Source organism: Nelusetta ayraudi, unplaced genomic scaffold (genome assembly GCF_046127955.1).
Source record: "Nelusetta ayraudi isolate G7.1 ecotype Tasmania unplaced genomic scaffold, CSIRO-AGI_Nayr_v1 ptg000011l, whole genome shotgun sequence".
NCBI classification, from domain to species: domain Eukaryota; kingdom Metazoa; phylum Chordata; class Actinopteri; order Tetraodontiformes; family Monacanthidae; genus Nelusetta; species Nelusetta ayraudi.
In genome coordinates, this window is record NW_027466061.1 from 26,759,382 (window position 1) to 26,774,100 (window position 14,719).

General features: G+C 46.0%; 1 protein-coding gene and 1 long non-coding RNA gene across 2 annotated transcripts; one reads left to right on the plus strand and one right to left on the minus strand.

Annotated features, from left to right (window-relative positions):
• Positions 1-8,434: 8,434 nt before the first annotated feature.
• On the minus strand, positions 8,435-9,751 carry LOC142884251 (uncharacterized). Its single transcript, XR_012926153.1, has 2 exons — positions 9,557-9,751; positions 8,435-9,444 (listed from the first exon to the last, which is right to left on the minus strand). It is a non-coding gene; the product is annotated as an uncharacterized LOC142884251 (long non-coding RNA).
• Positions 9,752-10,672: 921 nt separating this feature from the next.
• Positions 10,673-12,781, plus strand: tmem53 (transmembrane protein 53). The gene is made up of 3 exons (XM_076022289.1): positions 10,673-10,969; positions 11,168-11,271; positions 11,370-12,781. The coding sequence occupies exons 1-3, from the start codon at positions 10,915-10,917 to the stop codon at positions 12,069-12,071; spliced, it is 861 nt and encodes a 286-aa protein (XP_075878404.1). The 5' UTR covers positions 10,673-10,914; the 3' UTR covers positions 12,072-12,781.
• Positions 12,782-14,719: the final 1,938 nt, after the last annotated feature.

Sequence of the window (14,719 nt, forward strand, 5' to 3'; positions counted from 1 at the left end):
AATACAAGGCCACGGCGCAAGTGTAGAAGGCAAAGTGTGCTCAAAGTGGAGGTAATACAATATTCCTGCAAGACCTCACCCAGGGTTGAAACCCAATCCTCCTCTTCCTCCTCCTCCTCTTCCTCCTCCTCCTCCTGCTCCTCCTGCATCAGCTGCCGGCAGCAGAGATTGGTGCTCCTCCACCTCTTGGCTCTGCTGAGTGCACGGCTTGACGCTGTGATGCAGGTGAGAGTGCAAGTCGCCCGCCATTCCACACCATGTTACAATCATGTTTTTTTTTCCTCTTAATGAGGTAAATGTCCGACTCTACGTCGTCTCATCCTGGTAATGAGGCGAGGAACCTTCTGCTTCTGCGACACTGACCTTTACAGGACGATTTATACAAAGAGACAGGGCTGACCTGTGTGTGTGTGTGTGTGTGTGTGTGTGTGTGTGTGTGCCAGCTGTTTTCATTAGGCCATCTGTGACGTCAGATGTTTACCAGGATGCTGGAGGATTCTTCTTCAGGTCACTGTGTGATGAGCAGAAGTGCGCCGTCACGGCGAGAATCGTTAAATCACAGGCGGCCAAAACTTTCTTTTTTTTCTCTCTTTTTAATTTCAGTGCGTTTTGATTAAGCCTATTTGAACTCGTCTCATATTAGCCCGTCCCTGCTTGCGTTGAAATTGTGCAACTGTGGTGGAAACGTGATTAAAAGTGAGCGTCTAGAAGTAAACACATCATTAGCGCTGGGCCTTGTCTTCGGGTCTTTATTGGAAAAAAAAATCCAAATGGTTTGTTTAAATCACCATCTAATTCTCATTTCCCACTGAATCGATTCCGTTAATGCTGAAATTATTCTTGAAGCCACAGATGATGAGACAGACAGATATTTCCAACTTAGTAGAAACGGAGAGAAAAGCCTTCAGTAAACCAAGATGTCTAGTTGTGATCAAAGTGATCTGTCACAACGCAGCATCCACGCTGACACCACTAGCAGCAGTTTTCTTTTTACATTTACTGACCGCGATAGCTCAAATCTCGTTCAGCACGTTGTTCACGTATGAACAATATGTGAAACCGAGACGTGGCCACTGGATTCCACCTCCGCTGGCCAAAATCCACAAAGCCGTTCAGCCCACAGTCAGACTGCTTGCCCAGAAAGAAAGAAAGAAAGAAAGAAAGGAAGAAAAACAACAGAAAGACTTTGTATAGGTAAAGCTTCGCCGCTTCCTTCCATCCAGCTGATGGGCCCAGATGATCCGGGCTGACGCCACGGCGCTGTAAAAGAATTACAGGGTTTGATGTCCGAACAGAACAGGCGAGCCGAGCGCCGGTGAGATTCTTCCATGTACCTGTCAGGCCAAAATGATGACTGACTTCCTGTGGGCCGGAGAAACACTAATCGGCTCCAGCTGGACGGGGGAGAGGCCTGTGTGTGGGTGTGTACATGTGTGAGTGTGTGCATGTGTGTGTGTGTGTGTGTGTGTGTGTGTGTGAGGAAACTTTACACCTACGTCGGGTCAGAGGATGATTTTAACATATGGGAATTTCTGTGTTCACCTGGCGCGGTGCTTTCCTGGCTAAAAACCCTTTTCAGCGAAGCCAGCAGGACTTTTTTTTTGTTGTTTCCGACAAAGTCTCAGAAGTTTTGCAGAGACTTCTAGCCGCGCTAAAGAGAAATCTCTCAGGCAACACCCTCAGCTGCTGTCAGGGAGAAATTCCGGACAGAATGTGAGTCCAGGCGATGGTGAAATACCTTCAAGTTGCGTTGAAGAGGGGGAAAAGAAAAGGTGAAAAATAGATGATTAGCAATGAGACGGAAAAGATGATTCAAGGCGAAGAAAAGTCTCTGAATCCCAGGGGAGCACCCTTCACCAGATGCCCCGCGTCCCAAAAACCACCATCTGGTCTGACAGTCACCCCTGGCGCAGTGGTCGGAACTGTGTCCTCGCAGCAGGAAGGTCGTGGGTTCGATTCCCGGGTCGGGTCCTCCCTGTGGGGAGGTTGCACGCTCTCCCCGAGAAAGACATGCACACTGGTGTTTGCAGTGTCTGTAACAGCGCCTTCAGCTGGGACAGGCTCCCCCCCCTCCCTCCACCGCCCCGCCCCCCTCGACCCTGAGTGCAGAGTAAGCAGTGATAGGCAAATAGTTGGCATTTTCGTGAACGTCAGAGAGCCTGGAGACACACGGGGGTCTGGCGGAATCAACCAAACACCTTCATCTTTGATGTTGTGTCGCTTGTGTTCCGCTCACGCTGCTGTGGACCAATCAAAGTCGTGTTGAAGGTTATCATGTTTTTTTTTGTTTTTTTTTGGTGATGGTGGATGCTGCCCGGATTTAGCAGCTGCAGAAAACAAAGCAAATCAAGACAATTCTATCAGCGTCCCGCCCCCACTTCCTGCACGTGCACGCCCTTTTCTCTGCTGCAGCGCACCTGAATCACGTCGGCGATCTCCTATCAGACCGACAACGTGAGTCAGTGTACTGGAAGCAACGCAAGCGGCCCCTTCCCACAGCGTTTCTCGAGAACGTTACCAGAAAGATAAAAATTCAATCCAACCCGCCGTGCGTCACCCACAACGGAGAATTTCTCAACGCTGTTCCCCGAACCCCAAAGGTTGAGCAACAGTCTGGATTATCTGTTCGCCGCCGGCTTGCTTTGCACTGTGTTGTACGTCGTTTGTTTTACTCCGGCGCCACCACAAAGGCGCTGCATTAAACCAGCTGCGGCTTTTTCCACAAAGCCGAACCTGTGTGCAGGGTTTGATTAATTTCTGATGTTTCCCAAGGATCGGACGCCCATCCAAAAACATGAGGAACTTTCTATCAGTGGTTTTTGCTCCGCAATCTGCGGCTTCTCTCACAGGAAGAATTCGTGATTATCTCCGCCGAGCTCAAGGTGGTTTTGAAGACTCACATTATCAGACCTTGTAAATTTTGCCCGTTCATTTTATACGAGCGAGTTCATTCACGGTCACCTGCAGTCGCAGTGACCTTACAGTCACGCAGAATGAAAGCAGCTAATCTTTCTGCACAACGGGAAAAAAGAACATTTTCCATTTATTCTCTTCAAGAACGTATTTCTATAAATAAGTGTGTACAAGGAGCAGACAATGAGCCCAGACTTCTAAAGAAAAAAAATAGATGAAAATGAACGGGTGAATAAATTATAGTGGTTTAATACCTGCAGAAACGCATCGCACCTCAGACTCAGAACAGTCCTGAGCTCAATTAGCTTTAATGGAGGGAAATTGCGCATTATTGATTCATCTTTCCGCCTCTGAGTCAAACTCTTTCTTCCTCGTCATCAGAATTTTCTTTCAACTCGCGCCAGAGCTTTTCCTCCTGCCGCGCTGTTGATGTATATTTCATTGCGCGGGCTGAGATCAACACGCCGGGGCTCAGAACAGCGCCTTCATTTTGGGTTAAAGCGGCAGAGCGGCTCTGGCGCTCTCTTCCTGGCGGGAGGCGTCGGCCGACGTCAAAAGTCAGATGATGAACAGATGCGTCAGCAGAGTTTACTTGTCTGTTTAGATGGTAACTCCTCCCTCGCCCAGCTTCCCTGGGAAAAGGACGCAGCAGCGGCGCGGCCAAGGTTTTGGGATGAGTCAAACACAAAGACGAATGGAGCCCCAGGTTGAAGTCATTATCAGCCGTGCACGGTCTTGGCTGCACACCTCGGGCCTCCGTGCGCGTCTGGCGTGAGCGCATACTTGGGATTTCTGGCCGGAGCAACGTGGTCTTGCTGCTGCTTTCCATCCTGAGGTGTGTCGTCGCGGGTTCTGCAGGCTGCGTGGAGGTCCGAGCTCCAGGCTCCACCTCACCCACATGAAAGCCACATGTCATGTCTTTCCTGCAGGCACCTCCGTGCACGAGTGTGTTTGTGTAGTGAAGTTGGCCATCGTTGGCCTTTCTCTCATTTACGCTCATGTGAAAACTTTCTTGTTTTTTTAAAGCGGCCGTGTGAAAACTTTTCTCGGAGCGTTCACAATGACGGAATGGAGAATACGAGGTGGAAAAAGTGACTCGGTGCACTTGTTGTATTTTATGTTTGTGTTGGAGAGCCAAGATGAATCAGCTGTGGCCGGAGGATTTCCCCCACTGCCTAGGAAATAAATCGCTCAAACTTTCTGGACTTGTTGGAACAGAAAAAGAAACTTAGAAAATAACCACAATAAACATGAAGAACAAGAACAAACTTTATTGTGAGATTGCTCTACAAAGGGAAATAATAAGTATTGCAAGCATGATGATGCTACAATTTTTATGATCAAAAACATGGGAATGGTATGTGGGGGATGAGTCACTCGTCACTCTTTTTCCCTCAGCAATCCGAGGAGAGGAAATGAGCTGATTGGTTGCAGGTGATTTGGTTGCCTCAGGTTGTGGACATGTCAAAATACACACAGACATGCTCAAACACAAACACACACACACACACACACACACACACACACACACACGCGCACACGCACGCAGGCTCAGGGAGGGTAAATGAGGACAACAAACTGGGACTCGCCTAATTTATTTATGCTCCCATATGCATTTTATTCTAAGCATGAACATCTTTTCCATTATTTAGACACACAAGATGAGGGTTATGGTGCGTGCTCATCACACACACACACACACACACACACACACACACACACACCTTTGCACAGGAAGGGGCAGGTCTTGTGTTTCCTGCATTGTGTTCCCCAGGCTGCGTGTTGGCTGATGTCTCCATGTGAAACACTCCCAGTTTCCGGCAGCTGGAACCAGGTAATTGTGTGTGTGTGTGTGTGTGAGTGTGTGTGCGTGCGTGCGTCACACCGTTCTTCACCTCACGCCACTCTTCCATCACGTTCCGCTCACTGTTCTCTGGCCTTCTGCCAGGAGATCAGCTGCTCCTGTTTATCTCAGTGGACTCGTCCTCGCTGCAAACTTGCGTTTCGCTTCCAAGTGTGGCAAGGCGCAGAGGGCTTCGAACTCCAGACTCCCAGGTGACAGCCAATGCGCGCTTAACCGGTCGGTCAAAGGGATATCCCCTCGGCCAAGCAGCCAGGGCGCACCATCAATTGGAGGCATAGCGACAGGACCATCAACTGCCACGCAAGCATCCGCGACGACGCTGCTGACAAGTCCCAACGCTGCATATTTCTGCTGACATCTAGCCTGCCACTGAGCCTACCACTGAGCCTGCCACTGAGCCTGCCACGAGTGCGCAGAACCAAACACCTAGCACGCCGAGCTACAACGAAATGTCCGTCGTCCATCTTGCCAAGCTCTTGATGACAGCGTTTCCAATCCAGCCAGCATCCTGCAAAGAGAAACAGACCGGGGCTGCGTGAGAAAGAGATGTGAGAGCGCTCCGAGGCCCCGCCGTACAGCCACAGAAGTCGACCAGGAGGGATGAAGCTACTGGAAGCTGTCGTGCTGCTGCAGAAGAACCCAAAAATGAAAGGCAGCGGTGGATCGCGGAAAGAAAACGAGGTGCGACGTGCTGCAAAATGTTGGTCCCCACTGCTGTAACAAGTCTGCATTGGCAAGAACAAATCTAATTGGCCTGCCTGAATTGCGATAGAAGGTTCAGCTCAGTCATGTTTGAAGCCCCCCTCCCCCTTCCCCTCCCCACTCATACAGACCCTTTCTACAGGCCCGGGACCCAGCGGATTCTTCAGATAACACTTCCAGCTTACAGCTATCAGGAATGTGCAGCCCCTTTGCTGCTCTCAAACACTCTTTGAATCTTTGAATTTGCCTCCTTTCACTCGGAGATTTGGTGGGAAATGTCTCCCGGAGCGTCAGGTAAGCGCTGCCGGACGGCCACAAAAGGGGGAAAGGCGGGGAAGAGTGACTCCCTGCAGCAGCGGCACAGGAATTGAGTGGGCTGAATACCTCCGTCAGCTAAAAATAGCCAGGTGATGCATTTCTGTCAACCTCTCTCTGCCCACCGTTCCCTCCCCTCAAGCCCTTATCTTAATTATTTCCAGACTCTTTGTAACGCACAAACACACACACTCTCCAGACTCGCTCTCTCTTGCACACACACGCACACACACACACACACACACACACACTCACTCACTCACTCACTCCAGTGTTTACAGGCTGTTCCTTGTTGATCTTTCGATTCCTGGGATGGGCGTGGCTTGCAGCACGCGATGACACGTGTGTTTATTTATGTGCTGTGGGAGCTTTTTATGTTTTCTGGGAGTTTAGATTCATTTGATTCAATGTTTGTGTGCATAGGGAGGAAACAATTGCAGAGGCAACGCTCATTTCTGAAGTAATAACGCAACTCTGAAGAATCGGCCTTTGAGGAATACTTGATCAGTTCAACACTGCGCCCATATGAATAGCGAGAGAGAGAGAGAGAGAGGGAAAATAATGAAAAAGCAACTTGAACGTTTACCTATCAGAATTCCTCACAGCGCTCAGTAATACAGAGTCTGCATGAACGCTGTCTGTTTTTTTTCCCCCCACACGGAGCAGATTACATCCGTCCACCTGAGGAAATGTTCCGGCGCGCATGACGTCATCGACTGTCAGCACACAAAACACCTGGGAACGCAACAGCGCAAACGTCTCCTCTGACACTCACGCTGTGTTTTTTCCCCCCACAAATTCCAAAATGGATTTCGGAAGGCAATCATCGCTCTCCACTGGTGTGCGCCTCTCTTAAATCAAGCTTTCAATAATATCAGATGAAACTTTAATGAGCTCCGGCTTGAAATTGGCTCGCAGCAGCAGCAGCAGCAGCAGCGGCAGCAGTAACGGCGGCAGTGATGGAATAAAGTGACACCAAAATGGAGGTTTAATAAACAAAACGTGACAACACAATGTTATAAATGACTCCCGGGCTGCGGAGGCTGCAGCCTTATTATCTTTTGGAGTTCACTCGCATCATATTGAGATGAATTCCCCTGATAGCGGATGGATATGCACCCATCAATAATTCATCCTTTCTTTCGGCTAATTAGCTTCCTCTTAAGGAAACGCTGTGAATGTCATGCGTTGATCTGCGAACACCGGTCGCTGGAAATGGGCAAAATAGCGACTGTAGACTGTAATTTGTCAATGATGAAAACATTCTAATATTTCATAGGCTTCTCTTCAACCAAATCGGCAAAGCAAACAAGAAAAAAACTTAAGTGGCAGCTAGCTATGTATGATGTGTCTTAAATTTCTGGATTTTTGTCTTTACAGAAGGGATATTTATTGTCATTTTAAAACAAAGTGAAGTCACGTTAACCTCACTTTTAAAACTGCCATTCAGGGATGCACCGTTTTCCTCTAAATTATTTAATTGTCATCTTATTCATATTTCAAACAAACAGCTGCTTTGGACAATGCTAAAGTCAAAGCTAAAATCTTCATTAGCCAACACGTTTAGTTTCACTGGCTAGCACACAGTAATGTGAGACGCACAAAACTTCCTGGCGCAACAACGAAATAACTTATGGAAAAATGACAGAGCCCTCGGGCATCAGATGGGCTTTGTTGGTCAACTTGATTAAGTGGGTCTCTTACTCTTGAATTTGTTTATGGTGCTTGGCAGGAAAAGCCCTTGAAAGGTGATCGGACAAATCTTCCATCTGACAATTTTTTAAATTAGAGCGAGAGGGAGAGACTTCCTGTTGGTTGCTCCTCACTTTCGTGACAATTTAACAGTCCTGTTGCTCCTGCCTCTTTCTCCTCTGTGAGGACACCAAATGGTCCGGTCACGTTTTAATCAGCCGGACACGAGTCAGTCGATACAACAGCCAACTCATTCAAAGTTGGAGCTTTACATGATATATCAAGTGGTTCAAAGTCTTATAATATCAGGGATGTAACTGATCTGCAGGGTTAGTGCGAGATGAATGTTTAGAGGAACAGGAGATTTATTGGCCTGGTTGCCAGAACTATGGTGGAGGTCAGCGGGATGGAGAAAAGCACGTGCCAGGGTTAATCCAACAGGCTGAGGCGACCACCCGATTCTCAGCTCTTAATTCAAAACGCTCACCTGACGCGTAATGCGGCAGGTGGAGCAACCTCCAGGTGACTTTCAGATAAAGACCTCAAGGGTTGATGAACCGCAGGTGTGAGAGTAGGAGCAGGTGTGCACATCGGTCTTCAATCAGTAAAAGGTGTGTGAGTCACACACCGCACGCACACACACACACACGCGCGCACACGGATTAGTATCCAGAGCTGATTGTTGGCAAGATGTTGCCTCCAATCACAGCTGATTTTCCGTCATTTCCAGGAGAGAGAGAAAAAAAAATTATCAATCCCATCAGTAGAAGCAGGATGTCAAAAATGTTCTTACAAACACTTCAATTGTTCATCTCATTGCAACAGAAATGAAACAGAAAAAGAAACAGTTTGTCCAGGTACAAAGCTGGAAAAAGGAAAAAAAAAAACTCAGGTTGGAAGGTTACTGAAGGATCTAATACTTAAAAAAAAAACCCACATAGACAAGAAGATGAATGCGGTCTTTATTTTGTTAAGCACATGGTAAGTCTGAGGAAGTACAACATATCACCCCTGACACACCAGTCAGGTGACGGGTTCATCATCTGATGCAGACGATAACAAATTGGGGAACCTCCCGTCTGAAATCGAATAAGCCGGGAGTCCTGAGAATCACATGACCACTTGAGGGCAGCGGAATTAAATGTGAGGGAGCAGGATCATGGGAAACACTCTTCCTTCTACTTTTTAGATTTGCAAACAACATGCATCCACCTCCTAAAACTTCATCCAAACCGATTGGATTTTTTTGTGATGATTGTGCACTTTGAAAAGCCGAGTTGGGATGAACATGTGCCATTTTTCCGAGCTTATCAGGGCAAACAGAAACCAGGTGAGTGAGAGGGTGGTCTGCAGGCCTCAGAGGTGGTGATAACAGGTGAGGGAGGGAGTGGGCGTGGCCAGGCAGGTGGCTGGTTCTGGAGTGAAAAGGGTAAAGGAGGCTATCGTGCACCCCCCAGGAAATGTCTGGGAGTGATGGGGGGGGTGGGGGGGGTGGGCACAGATGTGACAGAATGTCAAAAAGAGCAACATTGCCTTTAATTTGTTCAAATCCTGTTTCAACTGGCAGCCGCAAAAGTCAATATTTTCTGATTCAGAGACGACCTGGATGATGGGGTGAATCATGAATGAAATGAATCACGTGGCAACGTATGCCGACAGTCTGGAGAAATAACGAAGTCATCAATGAGATCACTGAAGACCGCAGAGACCGTCCAGTGATTCAGCTCAAAACGTGTAACAACAGCGGCCTCCACCGGATTAGCGTGGCATTACAAATTAGAGAAAAATAGCGATGATGACATGAGCACATGGCATGCAATAAAAAAAAAAATTCTAAACGTTGTCCCTTTTCTTTTGATCTTTGTTTTTCTGGTATACTCAGCTGGTTGCTTTCCTTGCTCGTGATCCTGGAGATCCTGATTCGAGGTCCACCTTTTGAAATTTTCCTCTCTCACGCTCTGGGGATAATTTCTGACAGCTCAACATGTGGAAAGTACAGGCAGTTTCAATGGTTTTACCAGAAATCTTTAGATCCACCGCTTGCAAAGCCTGGCTCACATGTTTTATCACCTGCATGTTGGCGGAGGTCCTGAGGAATCGCTGCCAGACACCGGGCGCTGAGCTGCCGCCACTCTGGAATAGATTGTTAAACCAAGTCTAGGAGTTCCTTTGGGGTTCCAGGTCTCTAGCAGCATTTATTGACAAGTGTATCAAAGAATGTTTGAATAGTGGCACTGATAATTCTACAGTGTGGACCGAGGCTGATCACAAACAAAAACAAGTCTAAATAGAAACTAACAACACAGAGCACCCACCCAAACAACAAGGAAAAACATAACAGTCATAAATAAAATAAAAACAGACAATTCCACCCATGTAGCAGTGACATATATAAATCCTGTTTGTTTGTTTTTTAACAAGAGTATTTGAATCAGAATCAGAAGGCCCTTTATTGTCATCGTACAAGGTATTACGATTTGCGCGATGTCTTCTATAAACCGCGAGGGGGCAGTGTCCCGGCATTTTCGAAAATTTGCACGGCAAGAAAATAAGATTTTTCTAAATTATTTTTCTTCCATAGGACAGCTAAGGAATGAGCAGTCTTGCGGTTTTCTAGTTGGCAGAAGGTCTGACCCTTTCTAAAACACAAACAATATGAATGCATCGAATGGCATCTGCTTATTGATTACAATTATTGCAGAATAATAACTGTTATTATTAACTGCTCTTTGCCCGTCGACATAGACATCCAATATTTTATTGAAAATACCATACGACATTATATATATATATATATATATATATATATATATATATATATATATATATACATATATATATATATATATATATATATATATATATATATATATATATATATACGTAATGATTATGTTCAACAATAATTTGCTCTTAAACTAGTGTCCAAATTTCCTGATTAAATAATCACACCTCCTGTGTAAAACAAACTCCTAAAAATGTAAATTTAGTATAAAATATATAATCGTTCAATAATTTGTGCTTCATATACCGACGGAATCGGCTTCCTTAAAAACAGCCAATCAGATTAACGAATGGGACAAAATTTAGCCAATCAGAGTTAAACTACGGTGGCTCCTTACCTTCGCTGTCCTGTAAAACTAAAGAGCTGAATTTGCCCCTCCCTGCTAGAAACTGTAGCGAGTGTAGTAACGCTTGCACTGTGTGTGTGTGTGTGTGTGTGTGTGTGTGTGTGTGTGTGTGTGTGTGTGTGTGTGTGTGTGTGTGTGTGTGTGTGCGCACGCTACGCGCTAATGTACATTTAGCAGCAAGCTAACAGTGCTACATCCAGCAGCCGTGCACAGCCCGTCTGTCATTCTTCAGCACCGCTGCCAAATGAGACAGACATCCCGGCTGGCGACGAGCAGCTGATAGCCTCCAGTGGAGAAATGGCCAACGATGAAATAGACTACAACATTGTGTTTCCGGACGCTGGGACATCGGGTGAGCGTCACTTTGTCCGTTGCACCTGTGTGTTAGCCTAGTGCGAGCGCCGAGCTCTCTACCTGCGGAGGAGGAGGGCGTTGATAATGGCTCGCTCGCCGGCCCGGGTCCTTAGCTTAGCGTGCTAGCTCCGCCTTAGCTTAGCCTGTAGCCGCGGAGAGTGTGTCTGTGTTTGAACAGTGTGCGGTTTGTTTTCAGACAGACACTGGCAGGGGACAAAGGAGCCGGTGGTGATCCTGCTGGGCTGGGCTGGCTGTAAGGACAAGCACCTCTCTAAATACAGCTCCATCTACAATGAACAGGTTACAGAAATAAATAAATACCATGATTAAACAAACGCTGGGCTTTCCTTTGTTGACCTTTAAAAGTACCTCATGCTGTTCCTGTCCACCTCTGCCAGGGCTGTGTCACCATCCGCTACACGGCCCCCCTGAAGACCGTCTTCATCTCAGAGTCCTTTGGCTACAAGGAGCTGAAGAGCACCGCCCTCAAGCTGCTGGAGATCCTGTTCGACTACGAGGTGGAGAACAGCCCCATCTTCTTCCACATCTTCAGCAACGGCGGCTTCATGCTGTACCGCTACATCGCGGAGTTGCTGCATAGTGACAAGCACTTCAGCTCTCTGCGCGTGGTCGGCGCCGTGGTGGACAGCGCCCCGGGCAGCGGGAACGTCCGTGGCGCTCTGCGGGCCCTGATGGCCACCCTGGGGTCAAACATAAGTCCAGTTCTGCGATACGTCCTCTTGGCCGTGTTCGCCGTGGCTGTGTTTCTGCTGCGAATTGTCCTGTACCCGCTGACCAAGTACGTCCACAAGAACCACTACGATGCCGTGCAGGAGCGGCCGCCCGCCTGGCAGCACCTCCACCTGTACTCCGCAGCCGACCAGGTGATCCGCCACCGGGACATCGAGGTCTTCATTGAGGCCGTGAGGCAGAAAGGCGTGCCAGTGGACAGTTTTGATTTTGTTTCCAGTCCGCATGTTGGTCATTTCAGGGATTTTCCCGGGCAGTACACTGAAAAGTGCCGCACTTTCTTGGTTTCTTGCATGAAGGACTTGAAGGGTTCTGAAGAAAAGCAGAGGCACAGAGTTCAAAGCCAGTGAGAACTTCCGATATGCTTGAAAAGAGATTTCTAACTATGTAAAGTGGTCTTTTGTGATTTATGTATACTACCTGTTTTTGCCTGCAAGCATTCAGAACATGTGTTGCAGCACAGCCACAACTTAAGACGACCAAATAACAGGCAGTTTTCCGTCCTAATACAAATAGTTTCTGTACAGCAGTAGTTACTCTACTTCCGTGATTCATATTATCTCAATATTCCAAGCTGACGATGTCCACTGACTCATGCGACAAGCACTCATACACTGGAAAGTAATCCATTAGGATCATTTAATGGTTATTGATCCGACTGTAAAATGTGATGTTTTGTAGTTTAGTAACGACTCTAAATCCGGGACTCTTGCATTTCTAAAATGTACATTGTATTTATGGTTTTTAAATCTCTAAATTGTAATTAGACTTGGACTGAAGACGCTTACACTGAGGGCAAAAAAAACATTTTAAGTTATTTTTACTTTCCTGGAAAAGTGATGCCTTAGGCTTTAAAGGCCTTTTTCTATTTTTTTTTTGTTCAAGTATTATTATTGTTTATGCTTTGAAGGGAACCTCCCAATCTTGTACCCATCCTTGATGTTAAATAAGCTTTTGATTTTTAGTCAAGAAAAAGTATTAATAATGAATGTATATGTTCAGCACGGTTTTTATGTTCTTTCCAACTGATGTGCCTTCAATAAATTAGAATGCTCAGTGACTCCTTTCCTTGGTCCATTGGCAGGCTGAAGACTTGGACATTGTAAACCGCAGGATTGTTAATTGGGGGGGGGGGAGATAAAAACAAGTGCTTCATTTTTATGTAGCAAAATGTAATTTGTCAACTTTCCTTTAGAGCACTTTATACTGTAAAATTTACAGGCTCTCTTTCAAATTCCAGGAAAGGGCAGCACTACTGTTCAGAAGGCAAAAACATTGAAGTTCGCAGAATGCCGACACAGAAATCATGGTTTGTATTAAATGAATGTCCTTCCTCATAAAAGAGACATTGAGGGAGATTATTTTGACGAGCAGCCCTGGCTCCCATCACTTGGGATTGCATTGTGTAATGCAACTAACATGTCACAATGTGTGCTGCTAAATACAAGCATTTAAGTTTTTTGGTAAATAGATTTTGTTTTGGCTACTTTGACTTTGATTTATCACGCTCGATCGACTGAAACATTCGTCCAACAGCAGAATGCTCTTGACCTGTTCTGACAGGCCCAGCACAGGTCCTGGCTGCATCCACGACACGGAGTCCAGTAGTACACCTGAAAGGCTGCTTGTAGCCTAATACAAAGCAGGTCAGCAGCCAGCGGGCTGTACTGGCTGCTGCACGTCACCAGATGTGTGTGTGTGTGTGTGTGGTCTGGTAAACAAAGTTAGGTTAAACCCAAAAAACAAAACAAAAGAAAGAACAAGCACTTCCCACCCACTCAGTTGAGGAGTTTGAAGAGGTGGTCCTGAATCTGTGCGGCAGGGACGAGTTATTGAATGTCTGCAACATGTCAGGTTTGACATTTGGAACGGCGAGCTGCTGGCATTTGTCTCCTCCGCTCCAACTCGGGCACTTCATGTATCATGTGCAGTGCTGCTGGGAGGAAAGTTTACATATGAGCTGAGACAGATGAACATCGTCGACTGGAGTGCACGTGAGACACACGGCTCCAGTCTGCTGCAGGGATTTAGAAAGACACAAGCGGGACATCAAGAGGTATTTTCACCGTTTAATGGCCAGAATCTTTTTTTTTTTTTTTACAAGTTTTTCCTTTGATTTTATTTCTTTACCCATTTCCTTTGTTGCCAAAAATATTAAATGTTTTTTTTTTTTTTTTTTTAATGTTTACATGTTCTCATATTTGGCAATATGCATCTTTATTATGAAACTGCAGAGTTGTATTACAGAATTGCAAAAATAAATCTACTCCATGAAAGGAAAACTCTGCTATTGCAGTGATTTTTTTTTTTTTATCAAAGAAAAAATATTAAAAAAATAAAAAATGAAAAATGAAAACGAAAGAATGGAAAAAAGAAAAAGAAGGAAACGAAGAAAGAAAAGAAAAAATGAATGAGCAAATAGTAAATAATTGCAATTAAAGTACCACTGACTATGTGTTACATTTGTTCCATGTCCGCATTTGTAAATTAGAAAGATGAAAACAATTTTTTGGTTATAGTCCTAGCTAGCATTACAGCTAGCTACTATTTTGTGCCACCGGGGGTCAGTATTTTTCAAAGCAGCTTTCATATGTGTGAGGCTTCCATTCAATTTGAATTTTGAAGTATTCTCTGCATACCTCTGCCTCCACTGCTTCCACCCAAAATATATCCGAATCACGTTTCTCCAACCAACAACAACGCTAACAGCGAGCTCACAGAGGACCTTCAAAGTACCGCCGTGCACAGACGTGGTCAGGCCGGTGTCTGATACAGTTGCACTCATTTTCCTGATGAGGGCAGCATTGACCCACAGTTCCCAAGGTGCATCTCTTCACGGAGGCCTCAAGGTTGGGCCAGCCGCTGAAAAACAGGGAGTTTATACGAGCTGCACGGAAAGACATTTGAACCAAGAATAATTGTTTGAGCGTCATTTCACTGCATTTGATTTTTGTGTTTTATTTTGGAGAGAATGAGACAGAGGTAAAAGTGAGAGTAA